The sequence below is a fragment of the Balaenoptera borealis genome (assembly GCF_965194805.1).
Source record: "Balaenoptera borealis genome assembly, chromosome: 1".
Lineage (NCBI taxonomy): Eukaryota > Metazoa > Chordata > Mammalia > Artiodactyla > Balaenopteridae > Balaenoptera > Balaenoptera borealis.
This window is the reverse complement of record NC_138860.1, coordinates 114,441,072-114,458,770: the sequence shown is the minus strand read 5'-3', so window position 1 is coordinate 114,458,770 and position 17,699 is coordinate 114,441,072. Positions and strand designations below refer to the sequence as shown.

The 17,699-nt window shown below is 36.3% G+C and overlaps 1 protein-coding gene across 31 annotated transcripts in view; it reads right to left on the bottom strand.

Annotated features, from left to right (window-relative positions):
- Positions 1–17,068, bottom strand: part of ZNF644 (zinc finger protein 644) — a 124,495-nt gene extending 107,427 nt beyond the window's left edge. For 5 of the 31 annotated variants that reach the window (XM_082382920.1, XM_082382929.1, XM_082382926.1 and 2 more), the window contains exon 1: positions 13,658–13,813. Coding sequence is in view for 2 of the 31 variants with exons in the window: in XM_082382941.1 (XP_082239067.1) it covers positions 1,027–1,070 (44 nt within the window). In the remaining 29 variants the exon portion in view is untranslated. The other 26 variants (XM_082382931.1, XM_082382934.1, XM_082382919.1 and 23 more) reach the window with 24 other exon arrangements.
- Positions 17,069–17,699: the final 631 nt, after the last annotated feature.

Here is a 17,699-nt window from a genome sequence, read left to right as displayed (position 1 = left end):
AATTTCTAACTCTTCTATTAAGTATTCCATATTCTAAATGTCTAAGAAAGAGCTCGTCTTTTTTTTCTGAGGACTGCTTTTTTATAGCATCCTTTCTTATTTCAAAGATACAATTATCCCCTTACTTGCAAAGATATCAGTAACTTTTTAAAGTTTTCTTTTAAAACTTAAATAGAAAGTTTTAAAACTTAATAGAAAGTTTCTATTTCCTTCTTCTCTTTCTTATTGTGGTTATCCTAAAATGTTTAATGATCCTTAATCTCATATTTTAAAATGAAGCACCTAAAAGTTGTCTAGTTGATGAACCTAGAGATTATCATACTAAGTGAAGTAAGTCAGAGAAGGACAAATACCATATGACATCACTTATATGGGGAATCTAAAATATGATACAAATGAACTTATTTACAAAATAGAAACAGTCCCATAAACACAGAAAACAAACTTATGGGTTGCGGCTGGGGGCAGGGGAGGGATAGACTGGGAGTTTGGGATTGGCAGAGGCAGGCTGCTGTGTACGGAATGGATAAACAACAGCCGTCCTACTGTGTAGCATGGGGAACTATATCCAGTATCTTGTGATAAACTATAATGGAAAAGAATCTTTTTCTAAGAAGTTGCCTTGAAGTTCTGTGTTAATGGGTAGGTGTCAGTGTGAGATGATCAGCCTGATGATTTCCCTAGTGGATCCTTATCTATTATTATCTGTTGGTCTTTTTTCCTGACAATCAGTTTGCTACAGCAAGATGAATCTTCCAATCTCACATCTGGGGGTAGAAGCCTGATACCTAGTATTCTCAGAACTAGGAGGAGAAAAGAGACTGTGGATGATTCCCAGTTCAACATGTAAATTTCTACTCAATTCTCTGTTTTTGAGTATGACAGACACCCTTAACCTGAGCTTGCCTACTGTTCAAGAACAGAGATTTTCCCTTTGAATATCAGAGAAGAAACTTGGATAAAGTTTCTTGGCACCATGAGTGTTGTTAACTTGTTATTAACTCTTAAACAATTCTTTCAAGGTACCTGCAGCCACTAAATTCCTTAAGTAACCCAGGGTTCAACAGCATAATTCTAGACCATTCTAGGCCTTCCCCACTGAAAGTAGAAAGTTGAGTTTTCTTAGAGCTACGGAGTAGTTGCTTTCCAGCTTCCAAAGTTTTACTTCTGTGATCAAATTTCCAGTTTTCTTTGTCCTTGACAGCCTACGATTAAAAAAAAAATTACTATAATTCTAGTAGGGGTTTGATATCAAACAAAGTAAATGGTTATTTAATTCACCATGTTTAAAAAGATATTCATCTCATCAGTTTTGATGTGTCATGTCTTCACTGTTGTTCCTTTTTAAATAGTATGAAATTCAGGCTCAAGTTCCAGTAGGATACAGAGTTTTAATCGTCCAAGTAGTTACAATCATTTTGGCTTTAACATCTAGTTCTTCTATACTGTAGTCAAAAAATACTGATATATATAATTCCTCTTATTAAAATTTCAAATTCTCAAGCCCAAGACATTTAAAAAAATTTTTTTAATTCACATAAATTGGAAAAAAAATGTGTATTTCTTTATTGGGAACAAAGTTTGGCATACACCTATTAAATAAAGCATATTGTTATTCAAATCTTTATAGCCTTAATTTTTGTTTACTTGATCTATTAAAATCTGAGAGTTAAAGTCTCCTGAAAAGACTGATGTTACCAATTTCTCTAAAGAAACTCTACTTCATATGTTTCAGTGCTCTGAGTTCATCACACAAAAGCTCAAGCTTAATATTGCTTAGTGGTCCTAATTTTTTATTAATTAAAAAATTCCTTTTTCTCATTCAAAGGTTTTGGCCTTTCAAGTTTTAGCCTTTGCTTGATATGAATGAAACTTGCAAGTTTTAGTATCATTTTTGCCATTCCTTTATTTCAAACATTTGTTATTTTTACTTAGATAAAACTCTTATAAAACCACATATCAAGAATTTTTAATTCAATTTGTAAAGGGGAGGAGAGTGGGAAAGAAATCAATTCCAATTAATTTAAGAAAAAGCTGTTAGAAGGGTACTGGGTAATCAAATTTGACAGGAAAGTTGGTGAATAAGGCTTGGAAAACGAGATAAACCAGGATATGATTAGGCGAGCAATGTCACACCAAAGGACACCTACTTAGGAAGCCATTTGTATCACTGTTAATGGCAATGCCACCATTAAGACATTCAGTTTCACTGCATAAGACTTCTGTTTCCACCACAGCCGCTGACGGTTACCTCTATCTCCTCCTTTACTGTATAAGCTGTTTCAGTTGGATCAATATACATGGAATAGTCAATTTGGTTTCCTAGTTTTCAACCCGTTTAAACTGCTGCCTCTCCTTATTTATGTAGTGATTTTTCATGGCTTTTCAGTGTGCAAAGACCCATGGCAGCGAACACAGGTGAGGATAGGTCTATTTCCGGTAAGTTTGCAGCCACAAAAAAGTATAAATAGGGAACTATTTAAGAAAGAGGTTAGGGCAGGGCTTTCAGGCAAGCTTCCTACTCCCAAACCACCAGTTCATCCAATAATCAAGGAACAGTAGATTGTTCTGCTGTCATCTATTCTCACCCACTCTATCCACATAGAAACCCCAAATTTCAGAGATGTGGATGAAATCTCTTTTTCCCACTGATAGTAGGGGACAACCTATTCTCTTTTGCTTTAGCTGATTTGCCTCCACAGGTAACTTGGATGGAGTCAAATGTACCTCCCTATTTTTACCACGGTGCCAGAAACCACACTAACTTCTTTACTAACCAAAGTTAAGTCTATACTAACTGTGAGAGTGGTTAAAATATAAACTTGTTGTAAGACTAACATACTATCTTAAAACTCTAAGACTCTATTAACTCCTAAACTCTGTTCTATTTACTAACTCTAAAAAGGCAGAAAAATACTTTTTAAATTATATTACTTTTATAATTTTTTCATATTTTTAATTCCATTTTAAGAATAATGGTATTCATTGTAAGACAATAGTATACATTCAGTTTAAGAACTCTTAAAAACTCCAGTAAAGACAAACATATTACATCTTAAATATCCCAGAGGGAACTACATTTTAGGGATCTCCCTCATAAAAGCAGTGTGCTCTCAACTGTCCCCAATTTTTAAAACAATATCTATTTTTTAAAAATTTAAACACTGGTAGTCCAGGTATTAATTTTTGTTATCTTTTGTTTTCATACCAACTCCCATACCAATTAGAATGTCTCTTAAACCATGGCTTAAATGTACTATTATAACTCCAAACACAGCAATACAATTACAAGCTCTTCTTACTATTCATCTCAAATAGTTTTTTAGTTGAAAGTACTAGGAATTCAGAAAATACCACTATAGCATAACTTTCTTGGGTTTTACTTAGTTTTCAAATCAAAGGTTTTTTAAAAAGCTTGTAAGTTTTTTTTTTATAGGATAAGGCAAATGTACAATAATACCTCAATCGGTATTAATAACTTACTTGCAAACTGTGTCTCCAAGTAAGTTTATTTTCAATACCAGAAGATAATGAAATGGTTCCATTCTTATTTTAACTTTGCACTACAAACTTAGGAGCCACATTTTTCGCCTGTTTTATTTTAAAACTACCCGTTCTTATTCCTAATATACCCTCCCTGCCATTCACCAAGATGATAACCTCTAACTGACCTTACTCACTTCAATCGCTTCTCTAACCATGTTATATCTGGCTGCTGATTTTTCTCATTTTCCTTCATGTATTTCTGTTCAATGGCCTTTAGCAGAATTCCTTATTTCTAATCCAAACTTTTTTAGATTCCTCCAGCTCAGGTCACAACCTTATAAGCTTTATTTTTCATTACATTCATTTAAAATAGATGCTACTTCAAACAAGGAAAATGCTTGCATTCCACAAGATCCATCTCTGTGCTTTTTACCATACCCTCCCCCTAGCTGATACTCCCTACCCTCTCCACCAATCTTTACATAACACTTCTTCAAAATCTAGATTAAAAAGTATTTTTCCCAAGAATCTTTTCCAGTCTTACTGTATACTGTTCATATGATTTTGTCTCAGTCCAGTAATTCAAATATTTCATTATGAAGCACTCTTTAAGTTGTATCTTAGATAATGACCTCTTTGGAGCAGGAACCACATCATTTGCTCTATGTATCTGCAGTCTTACCCTGGTGTGGTACTAAATGAATTGTGTATAATAATTAAGCCAGTTAAAACAAGTGAAGGTTGGGAGAAATACAACCACGGAAACAAGGTTTTTCTGAATACAAAAAAATTAAATCTCCCAAAACCAAATTCAAATATAACATTCATTTTTTCAAAACAACACAAAAACATAGAACATACCCTTAAATATTTTTTTTTCTACACACAGAAGTCAGGTCTTAAAGCTATAATAACATGCTAATTGTTTTGTTTGTAATGTTCTAACTCTAGCCCAAAAAAGCTATTATATAAAGTCTTAATATTTTATAGATAATATACAAACTTTTTCAATGTCTAATCAATTTTACTTTGGCCTTCTATACTTCACAAATACAAAACCTACATAATAAAAGTTCACAGATGAGGTTTTATTTCTTCAAGACAACAATTAAAATTCTTGGAGCAAGAGTATATTAAGCAAACTTGGTACAAATTCCAAAAAACAAAACTTCATATAAATACTTTCATTCATAAGCTCAAAAACATTCACAATTCAAACATTAATTAGAAAGTATTTTCATGTCCACTTCTGCACAATTTACAAAACATATTCCTCAAAACTTGGCATACTAGAATGTGATGATACATATTTTCATTGTTATGTACTTTTAACAACTTTATTATAAGTGATACATATTTCAGAAAAAAATCTTTCTCCCAAAAGAGAAAGATTGTTACACTACAATAAGGCTTCCAGTGCTCAATATTTATGAAAAACAATGCTGTAACCATTAATCCCATTTGGAAAAAAATGACTCAAGCACTACAGGAAAAAAATCATGATCAATAATTCCATTGCAGATCCATTTACAAAGCGTCCTTCATGGATTTTAACCATTCAAACTTTTGTGCAACTGTCCTTAAGGTAGCATTCTCATTCTTTACACGTAAATGGCAAAATCTTTCTGGTTGAGAGTGGATACTTACCTGTAAACAAAAGTGCACCAATTTATTCCTCCCCCTACAATCACAATCAGAAATACTCAAATACCTTATTAAGTAATCTGAAATGCCTGAAAGCTAACTTACATAATGCCTAGAAGCTACTAATAAAGAGGTTCCAAAAAGCAGCTATATAAGGAGGCAATCCAAGATCTCTTCTACCTACTTCTTGGCTATATGCCTAGAGAATACTGTAATGAAAGCAAGCCAGACAACTATGTTATCTACGGAAGCAATTCAAACCCCTGCACTCTAAACAAATTTTCTGGTCATTAAAACTAACCTCTAAAAAGTTACTATTAATGAAAACTAAGAAATATCTCTCTGATGTTGGTATATATCACACTGGAAAAAAACAGCAGGGCCACAGTAACAACTACCTATCATCTGATTTACCTCCAAATTCATCCAACAATGCCAATTATAGAAAAGAAAGAGACAGATTCAGGCGTCATCTCTCACTACCCTTGGAAAGGGCAAATATGCCATAAGCAAGTTCAAAAATAAGCCAAACCTATTTAAGATGATGGAGATCAGAATATGCTTACTTCTTTGAGAAAGAATTAATAAGAAGGGGCACAAGGCACCTTTTTCAGTGAAGAAAATGTTATGTATCTTGATCTGGGTTGAAGTTACCTGGGTATATATATTTGTGGCATTTCACTGAGTTGTACTCATAAACGTTGTGCACTTCAATATATGTAAATTATATATAAATAAAACATTTAAAAACAAGTCACCAATAATGGTAAAATCTAAAAAGCTCTTCTCAATTCTCATCCTTTTTCATCATTCTCCATCATATTTCTAATCACAGAACACCAATATTCCCTAAACGCAACTCTTTCCCCTTATAAGACCCACAAGGCTTTGTTAGTATTCTGCCAGGATTTTTCTTATTCTGCCTCGTATTAATTCACTTAAATGTTAATTCAACATTCATCAAGTGCTCATGTGCAAGACATGGATTAGGCACCCTCCAGCATCTATCCAACACAAACACACACACACACACACACACACACACACGTAGAAACCAAATTCCCTAAGCTGGATTCAAGCCACTCTATTATCTGGTTTCTAATAGTGTCTCCTATTTTAATTCCCATCACTTCTTTATGGGAATGTTCTTCCCCAGCATAGTCTTTTCTCAACTATCCTTTAAGACTCAGTTCAATTTCTACTTTATCCTTTCCCCATACTTGTATAGAACTTACTGTCTATATCTGCACTGTCCAATCCGTGTTTAATGAGCACTTGAAGTCTGGCTAGTCTGAATTGAGATATGCTTTAAGCATGTAACACACACTGGATTTTGAAGACTTGGTGGGAAAAAAAAGAATGGCAAGTATCTCAATGTGTACATGTTGAAATGATAATATTTTGGATATACCAGGTTAAATAAAATGAATTTAATATTAATTTTACTTATTTCTTTTTATTTCTTAATGTGGCTATGAAAATATTTAAATCACATTGTGGCTCAACATATTTCTACTCGGCAGTGCTGACCTATACAATCGATTTATAAATGTCCCACAAATTATGTTTTAATATATGGCCTCCACCCAATACCAGTGTAAGAAATTCAATATTAAGCTTTTCTCTTCTTATATATTAAAGATTATTACATTAAGAATTATTAATAATAACTAAACAGTTGATTTAAGTACCTATTTAATTTTAATATCAACTTTAAAGATTTTTAACAAGGAAGCTTAAGACATTTCAAAGCGTAAAAATATTTTAAAAGTTCTGTTTTCATATGGCTATAAACTGAAAATGTCACCTACATTTTACATATATCCATTTTGAGTTAAATGTCTCACCAGAAAGGATAGATAGTAGTATTAAACTCGTAGAATTTCTAATCCCAGAGTGTTAGTTCTAATTAATACTTTTATTATTAAAATAGGAGTATTTTAATACTCTAAAATATAAGAGTATTTTTTCTAATTAATTATTTTTCATCTTAGTCACTGAGTAAAGAAATAAGCAGCTTCTATTTTGACCAATACCACTGTATCAATGTCCAGCAGCCAAGACAAAGAACCTTTATATGGTGGTATGAATAAACAATGTGGGCAATAAAACACCACTTGAAATAAGGGTATGCAGAAAAACGCTTCTATAATGTTACGTTTCATAAGGAGGAGACAAAACTTACAACTGTATAAGGTAAAAACGTAGATATACAGAAAGAAAGGCTAGGAAGGCAGAATAGAAAAGGTCTCATCTGTAGAATCAAGGTATGCCTAGGTTGAAACTTGGCTGCTCTACTATTTACTATCTATGTGACCCAAGTCTGAGTTTGTTTTCCTGCATATGAAATGGGAATATATACATATCGCAGCATAATTATAAGGAATACATAGTAGATGCTTAATTAATGTCAGCCTCATCTCCCTTTCCTTTAATACTAATGATTATATAATGGTGACAAGATTATCGGTGACTTCCCCCCACTTCCTTTTCCAAACCATTGAAAATATTTTTTCAACAAATATTAAACTTCTAATATTTCATACTCACACCCCCTCCTCATGTGAACTTAAAAGTACTTTTACTAACTGCCTTTTACAGTTTCTTTTAAAGTTTAAAATTTGTGTTTGTGGTGGGGAAGGTAGGTGGTACAAGAAAAACTTAAAGTGGGAAATAAGTTTAAGACTATACCAGCACAGATATATACAAAACAAAGAGAAGTGTAGAGAGGAAAACAGCAAAAGGAAATGCTGTTTGAGGAAATTCCCCTGACTCAGACTAAGCAATGAAAAGGTAACATTCTTCTCCTCAATCTAGCTTTTGCTGAAGCCATTCCTCACTCTAATCTGGGGTTTCTGTGTACTTTATATACAAATACACATAGCCACTCACCTTCTTCTCTCTACTAATGGTCACCACCATCCTCATGGTCAAAAATTTAAAGGGGAGTGAAGAAATTGAGGATGTTGTAACAAAGCAAACCAACCCACTAGTTGGGAAAGCCCTTCACTCAAATGCACTCACTCCCAAATGCATTATTATCATCATCATCATTAGCTGACAGCCATAAAAGAGAATGTGTTCCTGAAATATTGACCCTGGTTATAGCTTTAGCTGCTAGTACTGGAGATGCCACACTTTGATGACTGTCTCTTACTTCCTTTGTAGATATGGGCCTCAAAATGGAATGTTAGAAAAAGTATACAACTTCAGATCACTCACAGGTGAAAATTTCACGTTACTGTAGGAAACACAATTAAACAATGATGATAATAATAATAACTATTATTCTAACAGCTAACATTTACTCAGCATTCATTACATATCAGAAAGCTAAGGACTTTACTACATGAACTATGTAATATAAACCTACACCTCTGTGAAGATTTCTTATCGCTAAATCTACTTGCCTAGTGCTCACACAGCTAGAGCTTAACCCCACCGGTTTTACTTCAAGGCTTACACTTTTTAAACCTTATCCTCCCATCCTGCACAAACTATTCAACAATAATTAGGAACCATCCCCCTCCCCAGTAATTGGTGTTTTGAAAATACCAGTTATGTTTGACATCTTCCTCAAGAAACTGATGAAAAGATATTATGCTTTCAAGTAAAAGGATAAATACTCTGGAAGAAAGGATAAAAATGTTCATCTTTCATAAATATTAGATAAATAACTGATATAACACAGGTAAATATGGTTTGTAAACTGTACTTTAATCCCAACACTTTATTAGGTGCTTTTTAATTTGAAATTATACTTTTGACTCACAACATATTTAGTTTCCTGACTTTGTACAAAGTCTTTTAAAAGCTGTATTTTCCCATAGATACAGAGAACAAACGGGGTGGTTGCCAGAATGGGGAGGGGCACGGGCAAAATAGGTGAAGGGAATTAAGAAGTACAGACTTCCAATTTTAAAATAAGTAAGTCATGGGGAGGTAATATAATATACAGCATAAGAAATATGGTCAATAGTATTATAATAACTTTGTATGGGGTCTGATGGTTACTAGACTTATCCTGGTGATCATTCCATATGTATTTAAATGTTGATCACTAAGTTGTACACCTGAAACTAAAATAATATTGTACATCAACTATATTTCAATTAAACAAATAAAGCTGTATTTTCAATTTCAATGAATGATATACATACTAAAAAGCTTAATGCCTAAAACATTGTGTTTATCACTCTAACCAACTTCACTTCTATCACAGTTTAGACTAATAGAATCATATTTCAAGGAACAAATCACTCATCCATACTTTACACAAAGTTACCTACAAAATCACAGTTCTAAGAATCCCAAATGAAATGGGAAGGCTACAGCTTACAGACAGAAGAGGAGAAGGGCAAACGTTAGTAGAGGGAGAGTGCAAGGGAAATCTCTTAGAAACGCTAATCGTAATACAGTCTCGCTTTCCCTCAGCCAAGAGAAGTATGCACTGCTGTTGGTGCTACCCTAGCATTTTTCTCCTCTTCCTCCTCTTGAAATCCTCGACTTTTCTCCTCCTGGAAAGTTTATCTCACAGGACTGCTAACATCTCTCAGCAGTCAAAGGATCTTTTATCTTGAATTTAAAGGAACAAAAACATACTAACTCCTCCTAATCACATAAGAGTTCCCAGTAAATTCAGAGAGGATAGTAACTTCACAGTTCAGCTTCAGCAGATCTAAGAAAAAATTAAACAGTACAGCAACTGAGGCCCTAGAGAGGAGAATACACCTTTTTCATGGAGACTCCAGCTATCTGAAGACAGACCACGAATTGAACTTGGTGTTCTACCTTCTAGGTCTCAAGTGATCTTTATGTTTGGTGTTTTGTTTGGTTTGGTTTGGTTTTAAGAGGGGAAAGAAGAGAAATACTTTAGCCAACCAGCAGGGTGAGCTAGTGCTAGAATCAGTTTGATTATTCTCAGTTTTCTCAAAATTCAATGACATAAATGGGTTGCACTATTAAAAGCAGCTATTCCCTCCTAATAAACCTGAATTAAAAGACACCACTTCTAGAACTGCTTCAGTCAGTGCTACACAATTCTGTTCAATATTTACAGATTCTCCATCTACAAAGCAGACATTCTCTATACCAGATGGATTAATAACAAATAAATGTAAAAAAATTAGAGCTTATTTGAATATCTATCCAAAATATTATAGTATCCGTCCTTTATTCTCATGTTTTATTTTACAGACTATCAATTTAAAAATTTTTTAAACATTAAAAAAGAACTGCTAAAACTAGCGTTCTTTAAAAATTAGGGCTGGATAATTCAACATTCCAATTTCTGCATTCGGTGCAAGCTATAGTTGCCTCAATATAGGTCTGAAAAAGCAGTCATGAGAAAAGCATTCCCACAAGAGTAAGATCCCCTGCTTTCCTTTAGAATCACATTCTGAGAAGAGTCTAAATAAGTAACCCTAAACACTAGTAATATATTTGGGGTGAGAGAAAGATGAACCTGATCTTTTCTAGCAACCAATTTCTTTAAATTTTTTAAATTGCAGGTAACCCCACCACTTCAAGTAACTGTCCTGGAGTCTTTCTTTTCTCCTCCTGTTACCTGTTAGTCTCAATTCAACCACAACAAACTTCTCCCTCTTTTATAACTTGAATGACAAATTAAACCTGCAAAAAGTTTAAGGTCTGCAGGTGACAGACTCACTTCATAATTATTGATACAGAGAATCCGGGAGTAATCCTAATTATCACAAAACCAAAGTATAATTAAATCCACTCACATAGTGTTGAAAATTAAGAAATATATCAACTTTCCTAGAAAAATCAATAATTTAAGTGCACCTTAAAAGACCCATAAAAACTTTAAAACCTAAAGACAATTTACCTGTTTTTTTTAAACGTGATATCTAAAGAAGTTAAAGATAACTGTGGGATCCCATCATAAGTGATTTTACTACTTGTTGAATTTCCTAACAGATGTTACAGATTTACTACTCAGCAGTAGTACTAGTTAGTCTTAACAAGTTGTTTTTAACAGGAGGCAAAGTGGTATGTCCATTTTTCCAACTAAAACACTATTACAAAATGAAATGCACTAGCATCACTGTTTCAAGCCTCTATCTCATTTCTTATCTAATAACTACTAGTAATGGCAATTACTTCAAACTTTCCAAGAAGTTTATCAAGCTACCTGTTTTGGTTTTTCAAATTTCTGAGTCGATTGATTTGAAAACCTCAGAATTCAAAAGCAACATTGCTTTGAAATGATCTGAAATGTCTGTATTTTGTAACTGATTTTGTTTCACTTTGGAAGTCACTTTAAAAACTAAGTTACCATATCAAGTTAAATAAAAGTTTTAAATTATTGTCACAGAATTTCTCATTAATATAATAGTATCTGAATAACAAGTACTCTCAAGCATACTCCCTTGTTTTGTTTTATAACCATTATTAGTTGCAGATGGTCACCTCCTTATCCCAGCAATGTGACCAATGAAAAGACTAATGGGGTATAAGTTGAGAGACAATTTTCCATCATGCCATTAACTTAATCATCTCTGGCCCTCAATATACTGAAAAAGAGAGAGTAATACTAGTTGTTCTCTAAGATTCCTTCTACACTAAAACTATATGATTCAATAATAATTTTGCTGATATTAATATATCTCCTATTTGTTAATACAAGAGTGTTCTCTATTAGAAGGAGAAAACCTAAAAGGGGGGAAACATAAATCTGGGTTAAAAAAAAAAAAACAAGGAAAATCAAAGTTTTAAGTAATGTTGAAAAGTTCAAATTCGATGTGAACAGAGATCTAAAGCTAGTTATATAAATGTGCTTAAATATCCCTTCAATCAAGTAATTTAATTTGTTAACGTGACCTGGCCAAAACATTAGTTGTTTCCCAATTTTGTACTTCAAATGTTACAAATATACCAAGTATGATGTAGATGTAAGTGCAGTATAAGTTTAAATTGTTAGAAATTCTAAAACTTACACCACCATGATTTTAACAGCAATATACATATCACTGCATTCATACTAGTCAAGCCTTCATGTTTCACCTATTAAAATGTCTAAACTAAACTGTAACTTCTTTCTAATTTTTTCTTACAAAAACCTATCGATGTAATATTGCTGCCATCTAGTTCCCTGGATACTTACACATATGACTGAAGGCAAACAGCAGGTTTCCTTTCTTTGAGCAATTTGAGTTGTCTATTTTTTGCAATGCTCTTTTTCTTGTGGGACCAAAACTATGTAACTAAACTACTGCAGAGAGGCAACATATTATTAAGGCAAATCTAATCTATCATCCAGATGCAACAAGCCTGGCATTAGTTAGGACCGGCCAGAATAGATGATGGTGTTTTGGTTATTTCTGTTGAAGTTATTAACTTGTATACAAAACAGGACCATCATTCAGGCTCTCAATTGTGTTTCTCTCCTCGTTGAGTACTTCTTAATGACCACACAAAATACGAAGTCTAAACATAAAAGTTTTATAACAACTAAATTTATGTCAATATTACTTAAAACAGTTCAAAAAAGTTTTCCACTAATGTTGCTAAACCATGGATGGATCCCAACACGAGAGTCGTCTGTGGAAGTCTCGTAACAAGAAACCGTTAGTTCCACCACCTAAGTTTCCAATCACTGAGAAGGGTCTGGGACAACTCATCTTCAGGTTCACGGGAGGAGTGGAGCACACCTGCTTTCCTCTGGCAGAGATTAAGCTCCCAGGGACACAAAGGCCAGGGAATCAGACCTGGAGAAGCAAAAAGCTTTAGCTGGACACCCACCAAGCCCCTGGCAACCCAAACACTTTGAGCGATTTACCTCTTGCTGTTACTTCCCAGGCACCTATCGGCATAAGATCTTGCAAAACAGGGGGAGGGGAGGGCTCTGCGGTCCTGGTCCCACGTTAGGGGAGGGGTGTGTACAGTTAACGCCAGAGCCTACGCTTCTGGCCGAGGCAGAGCAGCCCCAAAGAGAGGGGTTGGTGACTGCTCTCGGACCGCCCCGTTACTCAGTGCATTGCAATGGCGACCGCAAGGCTCCCCAAGCCGCCTGATCTCGGCCCCTTCCCCCTACTGCTCACTGGCTGCTCAGCTTCATGTGACTAAACAAAACCCCCAAGTCTAGTGCCCAGCTCAGCCCCTTTGTGTCCGCTACCGGATCCTCCGACGCCGCCGTGGAAAAGTCCCCCCCCCCCACTCCCCACCTCCGCCGAGTCCCGCCCCGCGGCGGCGGCCGCCGCTCACCTCAGGCACCGCCGCCCCCCGCGGCCGCCGCGGCCGCCGCCTCCCCGAACCCGGATCCCGGGCTCCTTGTGTAGCACCAACTCCGCCTCCTCGGCCGCCGCCGCCATCTTAGCCTGTGCGGCAAAATGCGTCCTTTTGGATGGTTGGGACCCAGCCTAGGGCGTAGCTCCCCGGGCCCGAGCGCCGAAGGCCGGGTCCCCCAAGTTCCTCCGCCACCCTCAGTCCCGCCGCCGCCACAACCCAGAGGCCCGAAACCCACACGGGTCCCGGCGAATCCGACCAAATAACCACTGAAACTCACAGTTTGGTGCCGTGTGCGTCAAACCGGGGCGACGTTGGGAGCGCGCGGCGTCCCCGCGTCACACGCCGCTCTGTACGCTACTCGGCTCCAACGGCCCCCCTCCGCTCCCCGCTTTTCGCCTTCGGCCCCGGTTCCCACGGCGCAGGCGCGCTGCTTTCCCGCCTCTTACCGAGCTGCGGGCCGCGGGGGCGGCCAGCGAGGAGCTCTCCGGCGGCTTCGCGCTGGTGGAGCGCCTGGGCCAATTACACCAACGGGTGCAGCAGAAACAGTGCACCACTGTTCTCGGGTGCCAGAAACCCAACAAGGTCACCTCCCCCAGCGCTGACCTAATCACTCTCAAGGAGGTTCCCGCCCCAAAGTAGGCACGCTCCAAATATGGTGGTGCCCAAACTCTGCAAGACCCAAACACTTAGGCAAGCCTAGGCCCTTTAAGGTGGAACAGACCCATATTTGATTTCCACAATCACGAGAGGGCCACAGTTCCTTTTCTTTCTACTGTTGAGGAAAACAGCTAAAGGACTCGAGATTGCCGGTCACAACTGTAGAGTAATGGCAGAAGAAGGTTTCTGGATCTTAAGGGGACCAATTGTTGGGAGATGCTTGATGGACAAGCAGAGCATCAAGTGTAGCATCTCAGTTAACGGAAAAGCCTACTCTAAAAGGGGCCCTGGGTTTGATCCAATTTGATTCTGTGAACATACTTTCTCCCTGCATTACTGAATGTGTTGTGGGTCTCCGAATTAAAGTTATATAAGAAGCACCCTATATGCTGGTTATCCTTCAAAGAATTAGTAGGTCCCGAGAGAGTTCTAGAAAACTTTTTAAACAAGTATCCACCTCAGAGTCTGAGGACAGAGTTTCACAGACCACACTTTGAGAAACATTGATTAGGAGCTATTCTCGTTGCTTTTGAACTGAGCAAACATAGAAGTTGCTAACATGTTTGACATGAATCAAAATTTCCTGAGGAATCTACTAGTCCTGCCTTAATAAGTTCTTTGGCTGTTCTGAATCTCTGGGTTCTCATTTAAAAAAGAAAAAAAATTTTCATTTGTTAGTTTAGCAGCTATCGTAAAACTCTGCTTTTCCAAACCCTCAAGATGTCATTGGCATTCAGAGGAATACACTGTAATTGCACGTATTTGACAAGAATGAGAAACATTCCCTTTACTATAGGATGGTGACTTCATCATCATTATCAGCAAACATAGATTCCAAACGACAGGTATTTATACTTGCTGAATTAGTTAATAATAATAGCTAACACTTTTGAGTGCTTACTATTTACCAAGCATTGTTCTAACTCATTCAATTTCATTAAAACCTAAAACCTAATGAGGCAAAGAGAGGTTAGGTAATTTTCTCAACGTCACACAGCTTTTTGGACTCTTTCAAAATACAAAATTTTCTTCTTCATTTACACAAATGGGTAAACAATCAAATGTATATAAATTTTCAGCCAATTTTGGGGAGTTGTCTTTTGGGTTATTCCATCTGTAGAATCCATTAAAATTGGACATTCTCAGTTTACTATTGGACTTACAATAAATAAAATTATAATGTACTATGTAAATTCTTATAACATCACTACAAAAGCAGTTACCAACAAAAACAAAAACTCTGTTGTGAATGTACACCACTGACTGATGTGCATCAGATCACACCACCAGCAAATAGAACTCAACCATGATCAGGAACTTGTCTCACTAATGAAACTGTTTGTTTATACAAGAATTAAGCAACTAAACTGTAATACTATAGAAATAGTAGTATAAGTAATGGTAATAATTGTAATAGTAAAAGTAGTAATGGTTGATGAAATTCTTTATAAACAAAATAGATGTCAAAAAACCTTCTATGAGTGGGAGAAACCTTGAAAAGGGCAGAAATCTTGAATAAGTTAATGCAAAAAAAAAATGCAGGCAACTAGAAAAATCTAAAGACAAATTATGTGGCTCAAAGCCAAAATATTTAAAGACATTAAAAGGAAAATGCAGTTGAGAATGAAAATCAAGATCTGGAAAACAGTTTGACCTCTGGAGAAAATTCACAAAGCACATCTACTCACTGTAATAAAAGAATGCTCTGACCTGGGGAAGAATCTTTGAAAACAAAAAGGAAAGAAAGGAAAAGCCCGACTGGCTATTGTTAAAGTGTTAAAACTTGACATTATTAGCACAATATATGAATCTATTAGTTATTCCAGTGAATGGGATTACCCAATAAAAGATACAAAGTAAGCTGTGGTCTCAAATGACCTAATCAAAAAGAAAATGCAAAATCGTGTTGGATAAAAACGGTTAATTCTCCACATTCCAATACTCCTGAATTGCAGGCAAAAAGAAGAAAAAGAAACATTGATTAATCTACTATCCTAGTTACAGCAGAAATTAACACAGCATTATAAATCAACTATACTTCAATTAAAATAAAAATCTACTATCCTAGTAATAAAGTCAAGTCCAAGTTTGGATTTATCTTAGGGCCTCACTCGAAGAGGACCCACCTCTGAGTAGCAAAATTGTAAGACAGTCTCATTTGTGGAATTTCAAATATTATGACGTGTGTTAATTGGGGTGGAGGTCAGAGGATGTTTGGCATAGAGAGAGGTGAAGAGAGTAAACAGAGATCAAGCCTTATATTTATTTTTGTCTCACAGTAACACCAGCACAGAGACTTTTACATGGAAAGTATGCAATAAATAATTTTGTTCAATTCAACCAACATTCACCAATTGCCTATACCATGCAAGGCACTGTACTAGGCACTGTCAGTGAAAAAAGAAAAAAGAATAAGATAGTTCCTTGCACATATTCAATAAATATTAGTTGAGTAGATGAGGAGCTTTTATAGTCCAATAAAAGAACTAGACAAAAGCATATAATCAACTCTCAATTTACCAGGGAATGGAGGAGATGAGGAAATAATAAAGATTTCAAAATCATTGAAACAAAATTTCATAAAACATGATACAAAATAAGTTTCATATACACATATTTAGTAAAAATTATATCTAATATTTAGGAACACATTTACTACTCTAACTCATCAGCATGTCCGAAGTAGACCATGAGTGTGGACTTGTTCACAGAACATATGTAAAGAAAGAAAACGGTGAGCTAGGGAAACAGATAAAAAAAAAATATTTAAGGAATGAGTAGAGCAAGCCAAGAAAATAAAAAAATGGAGGGACAGAGGGATATGAGGAGATTTAGGCAAGAGTGCAGCCTCACAGAAGCCAAAGAAGTATTGGGAACAGCTTAACTACTATGACAAATAACTTCAAATATCAATGGCTTAACACAGTAAAATTTCACTTCTTATTCACATCACACTCCACTGAAGTTAGTGGGAAGGGGAGGGGAAGCCTCAAAGCAGTTACTCAAGTACCTAGGGTCCTTCTGTCACCTGGCTTTGCCATCCCCTAAGGTCTTAGTGTCTTCTACTGGATCCCCTGGAAAGAGAGACAGCACACATGGAGAATCGTGAGTGCAGTAAGTTGAAGTGGCCAAGCCCAGAAGTGGCACACATCACTTCTCACTTTCTATTAGTCAGCATCTAGTCACGTGGCTCCACTTAACTGCAGGCAAAGGCTGGGAAATGTAGTTGGGCTGTAGGCCCTGGAGGAAAAGGAAATGGGACTGGTGAGCACAAAGCAGGATCTCTGCACATCCTGAGTTAATGCAGCAGAGAGGTTATATAAGTAAGTGGAGTGCACTGGGTGTGCAAGATCATTGGTGACCTTGGTAAGAGCAAAGTCAGAGGAGTGGCTCAGCCCACTGCAGTGAGTTCAGGAAAAAATGAAAAGAAAAGAAGGGGAAATAAAAACAGTCTGAGCAACTGTGGAAACCTGACAAGATCAATTGACTAGACTTATAAGGCTGAGAGACTAATCTCCCACTATAGGTAGATGCCACTGCTTAGGGATTCTTGGCAACTAACTAGCCAGCCTTCTCCTGGTTAGAAGAAAGCCCTCTCTAGGCCTTCATCAAACTTTCACCCACATTAAACTTGAGAAATGTCTTTATTGTTTATTTTTTCT